This window comes from Onychomys torridus, chromosome 16 (genome assembly GCF_903995425.1).
Source record: "Onychomys torridus chromosome 16, mOncTor1.1, whole genome shotgun sequence".
Lineage (NCBI taxonomy): Eukaryota > Metazoa > Chordata > Mammalia > Rodentia > Cricetidae > Onychomys > Onychomys torridus.
Genome location: NC_050458.1, coordinates 63468810 through 63490255, shown reverse-complemented (window position 1 = coordinate 63490255; position 21446 = coordinate 63468810). Strand labels below are relative to the sequence as shown.

The 21446-nt window shown below is 55.0% G+C and overlaps 1 protein-coding gene across 9 annotated transcripts; it reads left to right on the top strand.

Annotated features, from left to right (window-relative positions):
- The first annotated feature begins 968 nt into the window (after nt 1-968).
- Adcy6 (adenylate cyclase 6) lies at nt 969-21223 on the top strand. 9 transcript variants are annotated; one of them, XM_036207844.1, is made up of 25 exons: nt 1970-2011; nt 2190-2253; nt 2613-2714; nt 3622-3758; nt 6646-7507; nt 10285-10434; nt 10835-10956; nt 11051-11162; nt 11330-11457; nt 12102-12260; nt 12339-12480; nt 12600-12728; nt 13002-13027; nt 13247-13394; nt 13648-13745; nt 13884-13971; nt 14121-14237; nt 14489-14647; nt 14935-15113; nt 16064-16099; nt 16184-16313; nt 16634-16897; nt 17565-17769; nt 18479-18603; nt 18813-21223. In XM_036207844.1, the coding sequence occupies exons 3-25, from the start codon at nt 2712-2714 to the stop codon at nt 18936-18938; spliced, it is 3645 nt and encodes a 1214-aa protein (XP_036063737.1). In that variant the 5' UTR covers nt 1970-2011; nt 2190-2253; nt 2613-2711; the 3' UTR covers nt 18939-21223. The 9 variants fall into 9 exon arrangements, with proteins under 9 accessions (XP_036063742.1, XP_036063739.1, XP_036063743.1 ...); XM_036207845.1 differs by lacking the exons at nt 1970-2011; nt 2190-2253; nt 2613-2714 and adding an exon at nt 3086-3149; XM_036207849.1 differs by lacking the exons at nt 1970-2011; nt 2190-2253; nt 2613-2714; nt 3622-3758 and adding an exon at nt 969-1041.
- Nucleotides 21224-21446: the final 223 nt, after the last annotated feature.

Sequence of the window (21446 nt, the reverse complement as noted above, 5' to 3'; positions counted from 1 at the left end):
GACAGTGGTGGAACCCCTAGCTACTTGAAGAGAGATCTCAGTCAGAGACCTCAAAAGTCAAGTCACTGGCCAGTCTTTCCAACCGAGAACACATATGGCAGAATAGACAACCACTTTCTCATTAAAAAGTAATATCTATTTTAATTCGTGTGTATGAGGGTTCCAGTGCCTCAGAGGAGGGTGGTGCTGGGTCCCTTGGAGCTGGAGTAAATGCTAGGAACCAAACTCCGATGCTCTGGAAGAAGGGCAAGGGCTTTTTAACTGACCCATCTCAGCCCTTATCATCCCATCTTCCTTTTCAAATATTACAACCCGCACTTTCCTATCTAAACCCAGACTCCTGTGAGAAAGACCGAAAAAGAGCAGGAGGGTTACACCCATTTTATGAGTGAGGCCCCAAGAGAGTAAGGGATGTTTTATCCATGGTAGTTTTTTGTTTGTTTTTGAGACAGTTTTTATGCAGCCCTGGCTGTCCTGGAACTTTCTATGCAGACCAGGCTAGCCTTGAACTCATAAGTGATGTATTTGTCTCCGCCTCCCTAGAGCTGGGATTAAAGGCGTGTGTGCATATGTGTGTGTGTGTGTGTGTGTGTGTGTGTGTGTGTGTGTGTGTGTGTTGTGCCCGCGCGCACGCGCTAAGACAGAATCAGTGCAAGGACCTCTTTCTTACCGCAAACATTTTGGGCTTAGGAACCCCAGATGGGATCTGGAATGGTCGACAGTTAGGCCTTGAAGGAGGACCGAGAATGTAGAGAGAGCTCGCCTGAGCTTAAGGCAGCTACCAGGTCTGGCTGAGAGATTGGGAAGGGACTCAAAGGCAAGCTTAAGCCAATTCACCTACATCCCAGGAATCTCTCCTTCCTGGTTCCACCACTCTACCCTTCAAAGGGTTAAAGTAGCTTTCACATGATTTTCCCATCTCCCAGGTAACTTGGGCAGCTGCTTGCAAGGGAAATAAATAAACATCCCGGAACAATTTTTCAGTTCATGAACCTGGCAATGCACCCCAGCCCCCCACTTCAAAAAAGCACAACCCTTTAGGTAAAAGGTGCCGGGGGAGGGACTCTGCCAGTTGGCAGGTGCGGGGGGTGGAGTAGGGGGGGGAAGGGCTGCCCTAGAGAACGTGGGGCCAGAGGGCGGCACCGAGAATGCCCCTGCCCGCGGCCCGATCCGGTTCTGGGTGCAGCAGGTTTGCGTCGGGCCCGGCGCCCTAGAGGGTTGGGGAAGCGGAAAGAAGTGGGGTGCGGGCGAGCGGGTGCCAGGCGCACACACCTGGCGCCTTGTGGAATGAAATCTTAATTAATTATTAAACTCAGCTCCCGCCGGAGGGAGCCGGGCCGAGGTGGAGAGGGAGGGCGAGCGGGCGCGGTGGGGGCTGGGGATGGGAGGAAGGTGGGGTGAGCAGGGGGCGCAGGGCACCCCGACAGGAAAGAAGCCGACCCTTTTGGGCGGGGCGGGCATCTTCACAGCCAGTGGGTGGCTTCGCCGGCCTCCGCGGACCCCCGGGTGAGGGCGGAGGGCACCCTGCAGGATGCCGCCCTGGGTGGAGGCGGGAGCGCGGGGCGGGCGCACCGACCCTCCCGCGGGGTCTGGAGCCCAGAACAGTGGCCGCTTGTTCGGCGGAGACCCGGAGAGGACGCCGCGGACAGGGGAGGGGGCGCGCGGGACTCTGGCCTCGCTCACCAGACTCGGGGCCCGGGGAGGGGAGTGGGCAGCTGTGCCCCCGCCTCTGGGAGGGGGAGGGGGTGCCCAGACAAAAGGAGCTTGTGCCTTTAAGGCGGGGAGTCCGGGAGCCGGCGGGGAGGGGACTTCTGGATCCGGGGTAGAGGGCGGCTGCGCTGGACAACAAGGGAGGGGGCGAGGGCCCGAGGCTCTGCCGCGCGGCGGGGCGGGCGGGCGGGACAGCAGGGACGCGCGGGCACGGAGCAGCACGGCGGGACGGCCGGCCGGCCGGCCGGAGCCCGCGGGCGCGGCGGGGCGGCGGCCCGGGGCAGGCGCCGACCCCCGGCAGGTGAGCGCGGGGGAGCGGGCTCCAGCGAGGCTCTGGGAGCGATCACAGGGGAGTCTCGACAGTTTGCGGGGTGCCCGGGAAGTGCTGGGGGAGATGGGAACCCGGGGCTCCTCAGGGCCGGGCTGGAGGCTTCCACCCTCGCTCCACGCCACTGAGCTTTCCTTCCTGCACTCGCCAGAGTTTTCAGGCTTGCCCAGAGAAGCGGAGAAGGCATGCACGAGGGGAGGAGATGCCCCCCTGAGGTTGGCATGAGGATGGGGGGTGGTGGTGGTGAGTTTGGAGTGTTTGAGACTGCGCTGAGAGAGGAGAGGGAGGCCCCTTCCCTGCCCTCACCCTGAACCTTTGGAATGAGAGGGTAGTATCAGTGCCTACTTCCCCAAGGCCTGTTGTGGGGTGGGCAGGGGTGTGGTGTGGTGTGGTGTGGTGTGGGCAGACTTTATTCAGAGTAGGCCCAGCGGCCTGACTGGAAAGCCAGAGGTGGAACTAGGTGGTGGGAGAGTCTTTCCGTGTACCTGTGTCTGCAGAATGTCTCTGTAGCCGGAGGGCCTGAGGGGGAATTGTATGGTTGGTGCTGGCTATGGGAGCCCATTTTGGTCCTTAGGGAGAACCAGGCCTGGGGTAGGCTGTGCTGAACCTACAGGCCCTGGGGAGGTTCCTCTACATCTGGAAAGGCCTGGATATTGAGAGGTTTGGTTCCAGCATGGTGAGTGTCGGGCCTTCCCTTGGCCATAGTCTTCTATGTGAACTTTCAGAAGTCTTTTAAACCATTTTTGCCAACCAGGGCAGAGGCAGATAGACCCTGGGGATGAGGTGGCTGAGAGGTGGCCAGGAAGAGGGTTGGGCGAAAGAGTGGGCAGAGCCATTCTTGAGGCCAAGCCTTGGCTTCCAGACCCTGGTCTCAGGCTGAAGGATCAGGATTTGGGAGGGACTTGAGGTCTGGGAGACACTGGGCCTGGGACTATGGGACTTGGCGCTAAGTGGACATGACTTTGGCTGTGGGAGCTGATTGTGTATGGAACAGCAGATCTGTGAGAGAGAGCAAAGGGACCAGGCCTCAGGGGAGGCGGAGGTCAGAGAGGCATAAGGCTCGAGAGCCCTCAGCGGAAGAGGCACATGGTCTGCGCTTTTGGAATTCATGGTGAGGGGTCCAAGAACGGGGAGGTTTTGGGGGGAACATATAGAGACATGTGGCTTGGAACAATGCCTTCTGGTTTCCTGCTAGACTAGCCTTGCATGGAGGAGTGCTGAGGACCCTGAAAATTCTCCAGGGTGGGCAGTGCCTGAGTAGAGCCCAGGGGGGGAGGGTAGTTGCACAGTTACTGAACTCTGCGGCTATCCCGTGGGGAGTCAGCATGTTTTCCAAGGGTCATACGCTTCTCTGATAGTGTCTGCCCCTTCCTCTGTGGGTATGAGCCAGATGCTAGGATGTGCTTCCAGGGGCTGGGAACATGGCCAGAAACAGGTCCTTTGGGAACAGAGACCCGGGCCAGTGGGGAGATAAGAGCGGGGAAGGGGACTGGAGAATGGGAGGAGGCGGAAGCAAAATGTCATGGTGTGTGGAGTGGGGCGGTGCACAGTGGTAAACTGTGCACTCTGTGTTCTGTCTCCAGCAGCCCTGGAGACTGACAGCAGGGGACATAGGGCCTAATAGAACCAGGCATCTGATTGGACGGAGGGCAACATGTTCTCCTTGCTCAGGACTATTGTCTTTCCACCTCTTGGACACTGGCAGAGCTTTGCATTTAAGGTTTGTAAGGTCAAGAGAACTAACATTGGTAGTGTACGACATGGCAGGGAGTGTTAGATTTTTCTTATCAGGACCATTCCACTCTTACCTTTCAGGTGAGGAAACAGAGTCGGGGCAGGTGGCTAGCTTGTCCCAGCAGGATGGCAAATCCCTTTACCGTTTGAAACCTGGTCTTGTGCCAAACAAAGATCATGCTTCCAGTGAAGTGTTTTGAGTAGCCAGGGTTTCTTTGGTGACCTTTTCCAAATGCCAGCCTGACCAGAAGTCTTGTACTTCAGATTTGTCCTTCAAGATGGTGCTGTTGGCATTAAGAAGTTGAGGTAGCCATGCTACCCTGTGGCTGTAGAGAGGACCCTGGCAGAACTTGGCTGAGGGAGACCCAGAGATGGAGTGCCGAGAAGTCCCCAGCTCATGTTCTGCTTTCGGGTCCCCTCCCCCCTCCAGCGGCTGCTGGGAGTGTTGTTCTTCCCTCCCCAGTGTCTGGTTCTGTGGCCACCTGGGGCAGGTGCTGTGTGAGCGGCTCTCTAGCTCCCTAGTGAGTACAGATGTCAATGCTGCCAGCTCAGTAGGTGTGAGTACAAGGGCCCCTCGGGGTGCCCTGCAGGCATGGAGGAGTGTGGCCCTGGTGGTGTCATCCATGGATGACACTGCGTTCATGCTCAGCTGGGACACATGGTAAGGCGGTTGTCATGGTCATCCACGCCGGTCCAAGGCTTGTCCTTCCCGGGAATTTAGGATCCGAGGTTGATTGGGTCTCTATGTGGGTAGGCCATAGAAAACTGTCCTGTTCACCACCTTTTGTTTTTCTCAAATCTGTCCTGGTTGTTGTCATCCCCCTGCCTCCGCCCATGGCCTTAGGACCAGCTTCACAGGCTTTGGGTGAAGATGGAAATTAAGATGAAATCAAGCATGTGAGAAGCTCTTGAAATTTGTGACAGGGAGAAAATATAATGTAGCTAACGGCCGTCCATCCACTCAGCAAACATGTAGGAGTGGTAGACACCACAGTACGGAAGAAGAAAAAAAAGACAAAGCCATGCCCAAATCCTTGGCTTCACTGAGCTGGCATTCCAGTTAGGAGTGACAGACAATTGAACAAATGAGAAAAATTATAGAATGGCCGTTGCTGATAAGGGCCATGGAGGGAGAAAAATTATAAAGCTGGGAAGAGAGATAGGGAGCCCCAGGAAAGGGAGTTGCTATTTTAAAAGGGCGGTAAGAGCCGTGCTGATAAGGGACTTGGGCTGTGACCTGAAGGAGCTCTTGTTCCGGATGGGAACAGTGAGTACCAGGGTGCTGGTCCGGGCTGAGCTCGGTGTACGTGGTAACAACAGACAAGCTGATGTGACAGGTGCCGTGAGGAAGATGAGGATTGTCATTATTAGCTGTTACTGGATGTTGGACACCCCATAGCACCCATGCCCTCAAGCTTCCTTATTGTCTCCCCATCTCTTTATCTGTCACACTAAGCATGGGAACCCGGGCCTTGTGCGTTCTAGACAAGCATCTACTACCAAATACCACTCCACGCCCAGCCCACCTTTCCTTTTGTCTTTTTTTTTTTTTTTTTTTTGGTCATGCATTTATTGAGCACCTACTGTTAGCCAGACCCAGTACCTGGCTTGAAGATAAAGTGCTGACCATAATATGCGTACTTTCTGCTCTCATAGAGCTTAGAGCCCTAGGGACAGAGGCATATATTAAATGAGGATTGACTTAATTATAAACGACAATAAGTACTGTGGAGGAAGTGAACAGAAGTGAAACTAGACCAAACTTTGTCTAGGGGTGGGTGGGGCTGGGAGATCTTCCCTGAGGAAATAACTCTTGGGCTGTGACCTGTGGGGAGAAATTGGATTTAGCTTGCTGAAATGTATGTGTGTGCTTGTGTATGTACATGTGTCGGGGGTGTGTGTGATAAGGAAGGATGTGGAAAGAGTGCCTTTCGTATAGAGGTCATCAATTGGCAGTTCAAAGTAGAACTCATTCCATCGACAGGATTTATTTGGCTTGTATGTAGCATTGTAAAATATATATCAATTAATAACATTTAAAAATTGGGAGATGTCATACTGAAATCCAAGGTTTTCTTTGGCTTCTGCTGAAAAAATTAGAAGTTCAGGCCCCATTGGGGCACCAATGGCACGGGTCAACTGGTACCATGTGGTTCTTGTCCTCAGGTCTCAGTCTGTCAAATGTGTTTTTCTCATTGTCCTGGTTTGTGGTGATGAAGTCAGTATTTTTGGGTAGTGGCGGTACACGCCTTTAACCCCAGCTCTCAGGAGGCAGAGGCAGAGGCAGGCAGATCTTCGGGAGTTTGAGGCCAGCCTGGTCTACAGAGTGAGTTCCAGGACAGCCAAGGCTGCACAAAGAAACCCTGTCTCCAAAAAAAAAAAAAAAAAAAATCAGTATTAACATTAGGGTAAATTATTAAGTGTACTGGCTTTGCAGGCTAGTCAAGCTTAGAATCTTGCTTTTTCTTTTTTTTTTAATTTTTAGAATTTACTTTTATGTGCATTGGTATTTTGCCTGTATGTGTCTGGGTGAGGGTATTTATTGGCTCTCCTGGAACTGAGCCATGGACAGCTATGAGCTGGAAATTGAACCCTGGGTCCTTCGGGAGAGCAGACAGTACTCTTAACCTCGGAGCCATCTCTCCAGCCCTCAGAATCTTGGTTCTTTTACTTGTATGGAGGCTGTGTCTTTTCCACCCCTCTGTGTCCCAGTTCCTTACCTGTTGAGCGGGAAGGCTGCTGCCCCCTCAGGATAGTTTTATCAGGATGTGGGGCATAGAGAACAGAGCTGTAGGACATGCTCAGGGAATAAACAACTATGGTGGCTGTGGCCACAACGGTGGTATTAATACCCATGCCTTTTCTCCCAGCAGCATGTCATGGTTTAGTGGCCTCCTGGTTCCCAAAGTGGATGAACGGAAGACCGCTTGGGGCGAACGCAACGGGCAGAAGCGCCCGCGCCATGGGACTCGGGCCAGTGGCTTCTGCGCACCCCGCTACATGAGCTGCCTTAAGGATGCAGAGCCACCCAGCCCCACTCCCGCGGCTCACACTCGGTGCCCCTGGCAGGATGAGGCCTTCATCAGGAGGGCTGGCCCAGGCAGGGGGATGGAGCTGGGGCTGCGGTCCGTGGCCTTGGGTTTTGATGACACTGAGGGGTCACCACCGCTGGGCACGGCTGAAGTGGCACCAGATACATCGCCTAGGAGCGGCGGTCCATCCTGCTGGCACCGTGTGGTGCAGGTTTTCCAGTCTAAGCAGTTCCGCTCCGCCAAGCTGGAGCGCCTGTACCAGCGGTACTTCTTCCAGATGAACCAGAGCAGCCTCACACTCCTAATGGCAGTGCTTGTACTCCTCACAGCGGTACTCTTGGCCTTCCACGCTGCACCCGCTCCGCCTCAGCCCGCTTATGTGGCCCTGCTGACCTGCGCCGCCACCCTTTTCGTGGCGCTCATGGTAGTGTGTAACCGACATAGCTTCCGCCAGGACTCCATGTGGGTGGTGAGCTATGTGGTTCTGGGCATCCTAGCCGCCGTGCAAGTCGGGGGTACCCTAGCGGCCAGCCCACACAGCCCCTCAGCAGGCCTCTGGTGCCCTGTGTTCTTCGTCTACATCACCTACACACTCCTTCCCATCCGCATGCGAGCCGCAGTGCTCAGTGGCCTGGGCCTTTCCACCTTGCATTTGATTTTGGCCTGGCAGCTCAACCGTGGGGATCCCTTCCTCTGGAAGCAGGTAGGTGCCGGAGGGTGCACTGGGGAGGAGTGGGAAGGGGACTTGCTGAGTTGGGAAATGTCTGGATCTGTCAGGCTGGGGTTTCAGGGGTTGACCTCTGCTTGGACAGGTCTGTAGGGTGTCACCGATAGGCTAGACTTTAACTTTTTGGCCTAGGTCCGTAAAGGTAGTAGTCTGCAGACCTGCTATGTGCAGACCTTGCATCTCTGACCTCTTGTTGACCCCCGAGACTCAAGCTCTGGTTGGTGTCAGCCCCCCCGGGAAGCAGCTGTAGGTGGTTAATGACACGTCCACAGGCCAACGCCCCTTCTCCTTGCCAAAGGCTGCAGCCCGTAGCCCACCATGGTCTCACAGAGAGCAAGTTGTCTGGGGCTCCTGGTGTGAGAAGCTAGGTGCTTTGGCATGATGCCTTTCTTGGCCTGGAACAGAACATATCTTTTAAAAGTTCCTTTATAGCTAGTTTGTGGTGCAGCAAGTGCCCACGGGGCAGTGTCCGACCTCTTAAAGGGCCAGACCTAGCGACCTGTGGTAGGTCCTAGGTTCCCTTCTAGGCTGCCTGTGAAGTGGGGATTTGGGGAGAACTGCTGTCTAGGGGAGACACTTAGGAGTAGGGCCTCCCTTCCCCCCTTGTGCTGGACTTGCCAGAAGGGGTGTGTGTGGCTCCTCTCTGCTCTCAGCTGGCCTGGTGCCCAGGGCCCAGCCCAGTGCCTGATGGGGGAGGCTGAGCCTGGGAGGCCCCGGAACTGCCAGCCTCCTACCTCCCCAGGGTGCCTGGCTTCAGTTTCACCCCGTGGGGTCTCTGCAGATGCATTCCTGGGATGGTAGAGAAAAGTGTGCTGCTTGCGCCCATCTGTGGGGCTGTGGCTGCCCATTCAGCTTCTGGGAACTGAGAACAGTCTCATGTGCCCATCGGGGCCTGTGTTTCTGCATGGAGCAGGGACCTGTTGCCTCCTTGGTCAGCCCCTTCTCAGATCCAGCCCGACTCATGTTCATAGGGAGAACTCGTCTTCTTGATCCACGCGTTGAGACACACCGAGCCGTGACATTGGTTAGGCTCGGGTCACCTCCAGAGCCTTGGCATCCATTTTTTTCTCACGGTAGATAGTAAGATGTGTGTAGAGAGTTATTTCAGTCCCTCATCCCTCTTCCCCTTCCCTCCACTGTGACTCACATTTTCCTCTTGGGCTCCTGGGGCCAGGAAGGGAAGTTGCCTGGATTGCCCCCTCCTCCTCCCCCACTGGGGGCTATTCTTAGAAGCCCCCAAGGGAGATAGAGTGCCCCCTCTTCACCCCTGCTACTGAGAGGGGAAGTTCTGCATAGGCTCTGTGGGAGCTGCGTGGACAGCAGCTGAAGGCCAGTGCTGGAGTTAAGAGCTTGTTAGCCAGGCCTCAGTTTTACACCGAGGAATCAAGTCCTGTCCAAGTCTGCAGGGCTAGTTCTGGTTCAGGGCAGTTGGTGTGCATTCATTCCCTCTCCTCTCCCTAACCATAGCCCTGCCCCGTGCAGCTTGGGTGGAGTCCCAGTGCCACGTTAACCCCTGAGTCTCCAGCAACACTGGGACGGGCTTGCCTTGTGTTGCTCTCCAGTCAGTTCTACTGACTGATTTAGGGCTGGCTGTGCTGAGGGTGGGGGCTTAGGCATGAGGCCTTGACAGGGTATGTGTGCAAGAGTTGGAGGCGGGGAGAGGGAGGAGGAGGAGGAGGAAGAGAAGAGAGGAGAGGAGGAGGGGTGGCCACGCGTTCTCTCTACTGGTCGAATTGATGGCTGCCCAGCCTGTGCTCTGAGACTGGCCAGCAGGAGTGAGGGCGGTGGAGAAAGGGCTTTCAGAAACCTGGACTGTATCAGACAGTGGGGTTAGGACAAAGGCTTTGGCATCTGATTGTCCAGGATTCCAGTCTCATGCCAGCTATAACCAACTGCAGGCTCTTGGGCAAGCAACTGGGCTCCTTTGTGTTTGACTCGCTCAGCTGTGAAGTAGGATACTGTTACCTTATTCACAGACTTGTGAGAAATCCATCAGTTAATATATGGAACGCATCCTTAGGATGCTAGACACTGCAGGTGGCCAGCAAACTGGCAACTATAATAACAACAGTAATAGCGGCTTACACCTGCGATCCCATCGCTTGGGAATCTGAGGCAGGAGGATCCCTGTGAATTTGAGGCAATCCTGTAATGTCATATAGTGAGACCCTATCTCGAAAATTCAACAACAGTAACAACAAAACCCAATGGAGGTCATTCTTATTATTCAGTCTGCAGGGGGCCTGGGGTAAGGGTTGCTTTAGAGATATTATCCCTCTTGTTTGGGCTATAGTTGAGTAAATGGAGGCCTAGACAGAGGAAGTGACTTGTCCTGGTTCACCTGGTTTACCCAGAAGAGGATGGGAAGCTCAGACCTCCTTGTGCTGTGCTGTGAGGAGAAGCCCCATGCAGAAGGAACACGTGGCTTTTGCTAGCATTGTTTGTGGGGCAGGAGATTACAGGGTGCCGGGCTAGGACCGTAACCTGTATGGCTGTGCTTGGTGTTCCTGCTTCTGAAGCTGTGAACAGCTCATCTTGCTGGACTAAGAGTGATCTAGGCAGGCTGCGATCTGGAGTTCCGTAGTGAGGAACAGTGTGTCACAGGGATGGCACAGCTCGGGGACAAACAGAGTGCAGGGCTTTATTTCCTGCTCACAGTATGTCCTGAGAGAGCCCAGGAGCTAGTGTGCGTGGGAGTGTGGATGCATGGGTGCTGGGGAGATGGTCATTCATCTCCATCATACATCCTACAGCTCGGTGCTAATGTGGTGCTCTTTCTCTGCACCAACGTCATCGGCATCTGCACACACTACCCTGCTGAAGTATCTCAACGCCAAGCCTTTCAGGAGACCCGAGGTTACATCCAGGCTCGGTTGCACCTGCAGCATGAGAATCGCCAGCAGGTGGGGGCCACTTCCCTCAGCTGGGGCATTCCTTTCTCTTCACCCCAGTACTTTGTAGATCAGACCTGCCGCCTTGTCTGTGGCTGTGGAATGCAGTGTGAATGGTCCCCAAGGACTGTGCATCACACAAGCCCCTGGGAGTCCTGTCCTGTTCAAGGGCGGGAGGGAGTGCACAGGAGTGCATGGGGCGGAGTGGGGGGTGGGTAGGGAGGCTGCATTGAGTGGAGATTGGAGAGCCAGGATGGATGGCTTCTGAGGGCAGTGTTAGGCAGCGTCAGGCCAAGGTCCAGAAGGGATGCTCAGGTCACAGAGATATGATAGGGCTCTGGGAATGTGGAAGGAACAAGAAGGATCAAAATGGAAAGCAAAGAGGTAGTAGTGGTTGAAACCACTGGTCTAGGAACGGCTGCTGCTATCGGTGTTGCCCCAGCATGTTGCCATGGAGATGAAAGAAGACATCAACACAAAAAAAGAAGACATGATGTTCCATAAGATCTACATCCAGAAGCATGATAATGTCAGGTAGAATGGGGAGAGGGGACGGTGCCAAGAGGGTTGCCGGGTGTCAGAGTCCTTGAGGGCTATGAGGCCATCTCTCTTCTGCTGTTGTTCACAGCATCCTATTTGCGGACATTGAGGGTTTCACCAGCCTGGCCTCCCAGTGCACTGCGCAGGAACTGGTCATGACCTTGAATGAGCTCTTTGCCCGGTTTGACAAGCTGGCTGCGGTGAGGGTGCTGGGATTGGGACAGTGCCAATCGTGATGACCTCACAGCATTGCTGGAGGCAGTTGCGGGGAGTGTATGTGGCGGGCAGAGGTTGCGTTGAAGGTGGTGGGCCAGGTGTGCTGGGTGATCGGGACAGTGAAGGTGATCCTCCACCTCTTCCTCTTTAGGAGAATCACTGTCTCAGGATCAAGATCTTAGGAGACTGTTACTACTGTGTGTCAGGGCTGCCCGAGGCCCGGGCAGACCATGCCCACTGCTGTGTGGAGATGGGAGTGGACATGATCGAGGCCATTTCGTAAGTAGTGCCCCTTCCCAGGCCTTCTGCGTCTGTGGCTTGGCAGGCTGCTCCCACTCTGATGTGTCTTTAGGAATTTTCCCTCGTCTTGGTAGCTCTCTATCTCTGAGATGGATTTATCACTGGGCACTGGGGAGTGGCTCTTCCTCCAGTCTGTGTGAAGACCCCTGTGCTCCTCCTGACCCCAGCCTGCTTGCTGGAGGGTTCAGGGAGCTGCCAAGCAGGCTGGAGCTGGCAACAGCTCAGTCCTACAGGGTAGTGGTAGCCCCTGTTGAATGTAGTTTTTAATTAAGCCTCTGTCCTCGAGTCCCAGGTGTCCTCCTGCCCATGTCTAGTCAGAGTTGTCCCTGCTTCTGTCCTTGCCTGGGCTGCTTGGATTTTTTTTTTTTTTTAAATCACATTTATTAATTTACTCTGTGTATGTATGTGGGTGTGGATGCACCTGCCATGGTGCATGTATGCTGGTCAGAGGATAACTTGGAGTTAATCTTCTCTAACTGTGTGCGTCCCAGGGACCAAACTCGGGTAGTCAGGCTTGGGAGAAGGTGCCTTTGCCACTGAGCCATCTTGCTGGCCTCAGCGTGGCTTCTTGACTAGAGGACGAGAAGGCAGCTTGGAGCTGATCTAGAGTTGCCTCCCCCTAGGCTGGTGCGTGAAGTGACCGGGGTAAATGTGAACATGCGTGTGGGCATCCACAGTGGACGTGTGCACTGCGGCGTCCTTGGCCTGCGGAAATGGCAGTTTGATGTGTGGTCCAATGATGTGACCCTGGCCAACCACATGGAGGCTGGAGGCCGGGCCGGGTGAGTGGAAGGGTCCAGTTGGTGGCAGGGGTGGGGGTGGGTGGGAGAGCCAGGGTCTTACCTCCTGGCCCCATACAGTCGTATCCACATCACTCGGGCCACGCTGCAGTACCTGAATGGGGATTATGAGGTGGAGCCAGGCCGCGGTGGTGAACGCAACGCATACCTCAAGGAACAGTGCATCGAGACCTTCCTCATCCTGGGCGCCAGCCAGAAACGGGTCAGGGGCCAGGGCAGGAATGCTGGGAGGGGCTGGAGGGAAAGGAGCAAACAGGGAGGTACTGGCAGAGGCCTTCTTGCGGGTCCACTTCTGAGCCTGTGTTCATGCCGGTTACACAGAAAGAAGAGAAGGCCATGCTGGCCAAGCTGCAGCGGACCCGTGCCAACTCCATGGAAGGACTGATGCCACGCTGGGCGCCTGACCGTGCCTTCTCCCGGACCAAGGACTCTAAGGCATTCCGCCAGATGGTGAGGGGCCTCTGCACTATGACCTGGAGGTGGTGTCTCACTTTGTGGTTTCCCTCAAAGGGAGGGAATGTTCTCTCCCCCTTCTTCTTATGGCTGTCATTTTTATGTATGTGTTCTAAAAGTGGGAGCAGGGGGAGTAGTTTCACCCAAAGGCCACGAGTCTCCCAAAGTGTGAGTGGAGATACTCCTGACCTAGTATTAGAATAGGCAAGGTGCTGGGTGTGATTGTGGCTAGCGCCTCTCCTCCCTCACACATTCTGTCTCTTTTTCCAGGGCATTGATGATTCTAGCAAAGACAAGTAAGTTGGTCTATGGGATGGTGAGGGAGGGAGAAGGCGTTTGTAGCCTGGGATGGGCTGTGGGAGCTGAGACCTCCCATTTCTTAGGATATGTAGGAGGAGCAGGTACCACACACATCGCTCACATAGCCTTCTTCGGCTGCTGCCGGAGCCTGGGCCCTGCTTATTGCTTATCATGCGGTATTCATGCACCCGGTGAAACCTGTGTTCTGTTACCAGCCGCGGTGCCCAAGATGCTCTGAACCCTGAAGATGAGGTGGATGAGTTCCTGGGCCGTGCCATTGATGCCCGGAGCATCGACCAACTGCGTAAGGACCACGTGCGCCGGTTCCTGCTCACCTTCCAGAGACAGGATCTTGAGAAGAAGGTTTGGGGGATACAGGGGCCAAAGAACAGGGCTGGAGGGAGGGAGGGAGGGCCTGGCTGGGAGGCTAAACAGAAGTTGAAGGAGCAGGAGGACGTGTTGGGGATGGGAAGAGACCACCGCATGGGTGGGAGTTCATATAAATCGGGCCCACTGTTCCCCACAAGGCCCTGGGAGAGTGGTCTGCTCTTGCTGTCCATGCCATCCATGCCAAGGCAGGACCCAGCACCCAGCTCACCCTCCTCTCTTTCCTCAGTATTCACGGAAGGTGGACCCTCGCTTCGGAGCCTATGTCGCCTGCGCCCTTCTGGTGTTTTGTTTCATCTGCTTCATCCAGCTCCTCATATTCCCACAGTGAGTCCCCATCCCTTTCACTACACCCCCAACTTTCCTAAACCCCTGTGCAAGCCACCGGTCTCTGAGATCTGTTCTGGGGAGGGAACAAGGATGCCCAGACTTTGCTGATTTCCCCTGGTCCTTGTCCTGCTCCAGCTCCACCCTAATGCTTGGGATGTACGCCAGTATCTTCCTGCTGTTGCTGGTCACTGTGCTGATCTGTGCTGTATGCTCCTGCGCTTCTGTAAGTAGGGGGACTTCCCCGAGACCGGTGGAGGGAGAGGGGGTTCCCGTGGAAAAGGGAGGAGGAGGCATGTCTCTGGTTAGACCCTCTTGGCTGGTCTTCCCTCTTAGCAAAGGTCGCTTCTAACTCTTGGTCTCTTGCTACGGAAGCTCTTCCCCAAGGCCCTGCAGCGTCTGTCCCGCAGTATCGTCCGCTCACGGGCGCACAGCACGGCAGTTGGCATCTTTTCAGTTTTGCTTGTGTTCGTCTCTGCCGTCGCCAACATGGTAATTCTCCCATCTCTACCCTATGCCAGGCACTTTGTGAGAACTGAGAGTGTTTCCAGCCTTTGGGGAGCCTGCTGTCCCGGGGCGGGAGCGGGGGGGGGGGGGGGGGGTAATTCTTGTTCTCACTCCTTGTTTCTCCCTTTCTTTCGTCACCCCTGAGAATAGTAGTCCGTGAAGTACGAGGCACCTAGGTATAGCCCTTGTAACCCTGTCTCTCGCTGGCTATCCTGACATACACCTGACTTTTTCAGTTCACCTGCAATCACACCCCGATAAGGACCTGTGCAGCCCGGATGCTGAATTTAACACCAGCCGATGTCACCGCCTGCCACCTGCAACAGCTCAATTACTCTCTAGGACTGGATGCTCCCCTGTGTGAGGGCACCGCACCCACCTGCAGCTTCCCTGAGGTGTCCGAGCAGTGTTCAGGCAGAGGGGGTTGTTTGGACACAGTTTTCAGCCCCTCTGTGCCAGGCTTGGTGATGGGCACCACAGAGCCAGGAACTCAAAGCGTTCCCCAACTCTCGGAGTAACCAGGGCCCCTCCTGGGTAGCTGGGCATGAGCTGTAAAAGGAGTTGGGGCTGGAAGGTGGTGGGGGAGGTTAGTCAGGCAGGGGGATGCAGGGTTCTTCCTGCTCTGGGAGCCGTGGTCTTTGACGTCACCCAACGCAGCCTCTGCTGTCTTCCCCTCCCCCAGTACTTCGTCGGGAACATGCTGTTGAGTCTCTTGGCCAGCTCTGTCTTCCTGCACATCAGCAGCATCGGCAAGCTGGCTATGACCTTTGTCTTGGGGTTCGTCTATTTGGTGCTGCTCTTGCTGGGACCCCCGGCCACCATATTTGATAACTATGACCTGCTGCTTGGTGTCCATGGCTTGTAAGTTCACGCCCGGCCTCTTCTATGCCTCAGAGGTCTGCCTCTCTGACCCTTCTGGGCCGAGAGTCTCCTGAACGGAGGCCCTTGGGATGTACAACTCATTTGTGGAAGAAAGGGAAGGGAGGGGGAAGAGTTCCTGGCATGTGACCTTAGGTATTTACCCCCCAAAATTCCAGTTGTGACAAATTCCTGGGTCTTCAGGCTAGACCAAGAAAAAAAAAAATCCCCACATTTGCCTGGTTCTGTCCTAACCTCTGTGTTTTGTATTTTGTTTTCTGAGGCAGGGTTTCTCTGTGTAGCCCTGCCTTTCCTAGTTCTCACTCTGTAGCCCAGGCTGGCCTCGAACTCACAGAGATCCGCCTGACTCTGCCTCCCGAGTGCTGGGACTCAAGGTGTGCCCCCAGCGACCACCCGGCTCTGCCCACTGTCTTACCATGTGTAGTTCATAGCATTGCATGGGGGCAGAGCTCTGACTAAAAGCCAACCCTTCTGGCCCCTTGTGATAGGTGGCCATGGTTTGTGGTAGGGACTGAAAGAGTCGACTGGGCTTAAGCCCTCAATCTGCTTCTCATTAGCCTTGTAACCTTGGATAGTGAGTTAGCTTCTCGAAGCCTGAGTTTTCTCAGGCCAGTGGTGACTATTACATTAACAAACACTGCTGGAGCCTGATGACATCCTTGGCACATGCTAAGCCTTCAGGTGTGGTACTTAGGTCTGACCCCTGTTTCACTGACGAGGGTGTGAACCAGCTTGTCCTGGCCTGTTTAACTGCTAGGTGAGGAGTACCTACTCGGGAAAGGCTTAACCTTTGCCCTCGTTGGGCTACTTTATATGAGCAAAGGCTCTACCCTCAGGCTGGATTAGTGATTGGGCTCATCCAGGTAGTCCCTGTGTCCCTCCAGTATCCCTTTAGCAGCCAGTATCCAATGACTTTTGTATCTTCCTGCTAGGGCATCCTCCAATGAGACCTTTGATGGGCTGGACTGGTAAGTGGGGGCTCTGAGACAGCAATGCATGGGGCTGGTCGGTGTCTCCTACAGACACCAAGCAGGCCTCTTGATTGTTTTCAGCCCAGCTGTAGGGAGGGTGGCACTCAAATATATGACCCCTGTGATTCTGCTGGTTTTTGCCCTGGCACTGTATCTGCATGCACAGCAGGTGGAATCAACCGCCCGCCTGGACTTCCTCTGGAAACTCCAGGTGATTCGGGTGGACCTCTGTGGGAGGGAGAGGCTACTGGGGGCAGAGCCTAGGCCAAGCCAGACGCGCATCTCTTGCTAACTGGCTGAGGCTGAGGCTGCCCGAGCCCACCCTGGTTCCATGCCTTCTCTGTGTCCATCTCCTGTCCCCTCTCCCATCCTGTCCCTGCCCCCTTCACCCCTTTGCCTGTCATTTAGGCCTTCTGTGCCCGGGTCTTTCTTCCTCCACGTGGCTCCCTCTGATGCCCATCTTCAGACCGTGGCCACTGCGCCCGCCCCTTGTGGATGTTGGGCAGTGGGTGACGGATGTGGTGCCCACAGGCAACAGGGGAGAAGGAGGAGATGGAGGAGCTCCAGGCTTACAACCGACGCTTGCTGCATAACATTCTGCCCAAGGACGTGGCTGCCCACTTCCTGGCTCGAGAACACCGCAATGATGAACTCTACTACCAGTCATGTGAATGTGTGGCTGTGATGTTCGCCTCCATTGCCAACTTCTCTGAATTCTACGTGGAGCTGGAGGCCAACAACGAGGGCGTCGAGTGCCTGCGGCTGCTCAATGAGATCATCGCTGACTTTGATGAGGTGCTTGCTCATTGACTAGTACTGGCGGACGAGGGGCGATTTGGGAACCAGGGCAGTGGAGCAGACTTGGGGTGAAGAAGCCGTGGGTTAGACGGGGAGAGTGTCCCCTGCCCTGTCAGAGACAGGGTCAGCCTGTCAGCCTCAGTCGGGTGGGGTCACCCTTGTTGAGAATCAGAAGAGGAGGAGGAATGGGTATCGGTATCGGGTGATGTGACTGAGGAGGGAGACGGGAGTCTGTGGGAAAATCCGTACGAGACCAAGCAAGCGAGATGGTCTCTTGAATAGTGAAAATGGGAGCAAAGTGTGAGGAAGTGTCCTGAACACCCAGGTCAGGGATGGCCTGTCTACTATTCTGGAGGAAAGTCCCCCCTCCCTCCCTCCAGGACACAGTTCCCCAAACATGTCAGAGTGTTTCTGCTGCAGGGGACCACCAGTTAACCCTCTGAAGCTATATACCCAGTTCTGTGCCCGCCCAGGGTCCTGAACTGCCTGTTCTCTGGGCTTCTCAGACCTATACTGAGAATAGCAGTTGGGCTCACCCAGACAATGGGGCTGTTGAGGAGGAGGAGAAGAGAGCTAAAGAATGACAGGAGTGAGTTTTGCAAAGACCTGGGTTTGGCTTGACAGACAACCCCACCCCCCCCCCCCCGTTCCTGCCACTGTCCAGATCATCAGCGAGGGGAGGTTCCGGCAGCTGGAGAAGATCAAGACGATCGGCAGCACCTACATGGCCGCCTCTGGGCTAAATGCCAGCACCTATGATCAGGTGGGCCGCTCCCACATCACCGCCCTGGCAGACTATGCCATGCGGCTCATGGAGCAGATGAAACATATCAATGAACACTCTTTCAACAATTTCCAGATGAAGATCGGTGAGGGCCTGTCTGGTTTTCTGGGATGGTTTGTGGGTAAGGCTGACGGGGTGGGTTGGGCATGGTCCCCGGTTCTCCATCAGGATCCCTTAGATTTCCTGCCTCCCACCCTCGTGTCAAGTCTGGCACTAAGGACAAAGACCATTTGAGCCTTCCATGGGCTGGGGTCTTGTCCTAGGTATTTTGAGTGCATTTCAACTCCCACATTAAGCACCATCCTCCCCCTTTAAGATGAGAACAACACTCGGAGATGAGCTCGGCGAGGTTGGAGGGACTAGTAGACAGCTTTGTTTCGAGGCCGTGGTCTGGTATCGATGGGTGTGCTCAGTCTGATCGAGACACTTCTCGAATGCACTGGTGGAAGGCAGTGATTAATAGCATAGGTCTGGAGTCTGGCTTGACTTCCCACAGCTCTATTTACAGGCTCGGGAAGTTAGTTACCCCAACATCTTGTCTGTAAGAGGGTAGCAGCAATATGAACAGTGAGCGCAGAGGTGCATCCAGTGTGTACAACGATAGTGGTCTGGACTCGGGGGAGCTGCCTCAGCTGCCACACCCAGACTTCCGAAGAATTGTCCCCTTTCCGTGGTTTTTCCCCCCCTCTTTGGGTCCTTCTCAAGATGCAGGGGAAGATGGATCGCTGGAGTGGTCCTGTAGCACCCTAGCCTCAATTTCTTGCTCTTGGCTTTTGTTATTATCTCTGCTTCAGGGTTGAACATGGGTCCAGTTGTGGCAGGTGTCATTGGGGCCCGGAAGCCACAGTATGACATCTGGGGAAATACAGTGAATGTCTCCAGTCGTATGGACAGCACAGGGGTTCCTGACCGAATACAGGTGAGGGGATGTGAGGCAGGTTGGTAGGGGTGTGGGTCTAGAGGGCTTTCACAAGTCTCTCTGCAGGACAGGGGCAGGGTGACTTTCTTCTGTGGCTGTTGGAGTAGGGGTTGTGGGAGGGGAGCTGGCCTGATGGAGAATTCCTACTGGGCTTCTTACCAATGCATCGAGGATTCTAGGCTAAGCAGGCTCCCTTCCCACTTCCCCAGGTGACCACGGACCTGTACCAGGTTCTAGCTGCCAAGGGCTACCAACTGGAGTGTCGAGGGGTGGTCAAGGTGAAGGGCAAGGGGGAGATGACCACCTACTTCCTCAATGGAGGTCCCAGCAGTTAGCAGCATGCAGCTGAGATTCAGCTGAAGGGACCAAGGTGGGCATTGAGTGGACCTTCTGCTCGCTGGGTGGAGCTGCCGCAGGGGCCACTGGGCCTCCAGATCTTGCTGACAGCACAAGGGACCACCCCAGCGGGCTGTGTTTGGACCGTGTTCGTCTGCCTTCAAAGTGGCAAAGGAGGGGACACCAAGAGGATTATCTAAGTGACTTTCTGAACTGGAGCAGGGGCTGTTCGCTCTCCTCATTTGCAGGAACAGCTGAGAGGGAGGACAGAGGCCAGGTAACCCTCCTGCATGAGAGAGTCAAATGGTAACTCGCTATGCCTGCTGTGCCCTGTCTGGGCGACAGGCTCAGGGCTGGGTCATTCCTCCCCCTGTTTTTCCTGGGACTATTTTGTACAAAGACTGGGGCGGGCATGAGGAATGCCTGTTCCATGCTTGCCTTTGCTCGACTGTGCCCTCAGCACTGGTCCTGGGCTCTCCCAGCCCCAGCCAAGTCTCCTTCCTAGGCACAAGGCAGAGGAAGGAGGTACTGTGGGGACCTAGCTCTGACCACATTTCAGGGGAATGTTTCCATTTGCCAAATCCTAGTCCCATGATCTGTCCCCAAAGGGGAACAAAGGGACCTCTGATAGCGCAGATTTAGCCTCAGTTCCTGCACGCTCCAGGGAAAGGGGTATCTGGCCCCATTGGTACTGTGAAAATAACCAGCCAGAGAGCAAACCTGTGTGTGGGGACATCGGAAGATCAGGAACTGGACGTTCACCTGCAGGTGCCGGAGAGCACAGGCGACCAGGGAAGAAAGATGGTGCCACACTGGCCTGAGGCCCCAGTGTGGCCAGGGTCAGCTCCCTCGGCCCGAATGCTCCCTTGCTGTCTGCTGGCAAGGGGGCATGGAGCGTCTCTACCCCTTATATTGCCAAATAGAAAAGAGTCAGGGTTCCTAGAAAGATGACCCTGACCTCAAACCTGGCCTCCTAAGTCCGGCACTAGGGAGGACCTGTGCATTTGTGTAACTGTGTGTGCATGTTGCTTTTTTGTGTGTGTATGTTTTCTAGGTCTCTGTGTGTCTGTGTGCTCCAGCTCCTCAGCTCCCTACTTGGGGCTGCCTCTCTCCTGGGGGCCTCTGCCTTCTGTTGTTAAGGCAGGGTTTCCTGTTTCAAGGGGTGGAGGGAAATGCCCAGGTTGCACAGGAGTGGGATGGGGTTTGGTGGCAAGATGTAGAGTGGTCTGGGGAAAGGAGTCCTTTTTGTGCCAAGTCCCTAAGTGCCCATTTGGGGGCCACATGTGCAGTGTGACTGTCCCCCTGCCTCGGGCAGGGGCCCAAGCACTGCTTAATGTCTAGTGTTCCTTGCACTTGAACTCTTGAAAGTTTATGAGGTAGAGGCTCAGGCATTGCCTGGGTTCCTCAGCTTGTGTCTTGGGGTGTGGTATACTTTCTGACCGGGATAGTGTGGGATCCCTCTGAGGACCCAGATTTTGGTACTAGGGGATGGAGCTGGGAAATTTAAACTCGGCTTTTCCAAGCCTGCAGCCTGAATCTAGCATGGCTAGACTCCAGTCCTGGCTTCCCATCCTCATGAAGCCTGCAAGGGTTGGACTCTGTCCTCTTCCTGTCCTGCCTGCCTTTGACCCCTGCAGCCTCCTTGACTCTGGGCTGAATCAGTTGGTGCCTTGGTTCGTCTGTCTGTACCTATTTAAGCCAGAGGCGTATGCCTCCGTTCTGATTGAAGATCACTTTGTCAGAGCAGAAAGTGTTTCGTGGGGGCATGGAAGGGGCAGGCTTTGCCTTGCTCATGTTTCTGGCACCAGCTCCTGCAGAGGCCTGCTTTCTGACTTGGTACTGCCTCCCTGGGAATCTCCATGTTCCAGTTGATGGACCACGGGGCTCTTGATTAGCTGAGGCAGAGAAGAGAGAAGATTAGCTGGTCCAGACAGAATATTCCTCCGTCTCCCCAAGCTGTATCCCTGGATAGGAAGGAACTCCTTGATGCCATCGGGGTGGGAGTGAGTAAGCCAGAATGGGAAGAGCTCAGCTTTGGGTGATCTGTCTGCTTCTTGCCAGGGGGAGGGGCCTGTCCACACCCTGGCTCCCTGTACCACAGTGCCAGCCGTGGCCTTCCCGAGTTACCGTTGCCCCTTTCCTCACTGGTTGGTGGAGGTGTTGGGGTAACGGGAGGCCATGGGCTTTGGTTTTATAAATGTAACCACTGTGGGAGTGGGGGAGGGTGGTGTACCATGTATTTCAGTGAAATATTTAATATATTTAAATATCAATAAAATCAAACTCTTTGTAAAAAAAAAAAAAAAAAGTCCTGTTCTTTGCAACTATTTGGGCCCCGGGGTGGGGTCAGAAGCGACAAAGGCTGGCACATCTGGCCAGCTCTTGTCCCTGGGATATCTGGGCCCCTCTCGTCTGCGATCTAATGGCTTCCTGTGGTTTTCTGCCTGTCAGGATAAAGGGCAGTGTCTTCAGAGTGTGTGACCGCTGTGGGCCTTTCAGCACCAGGA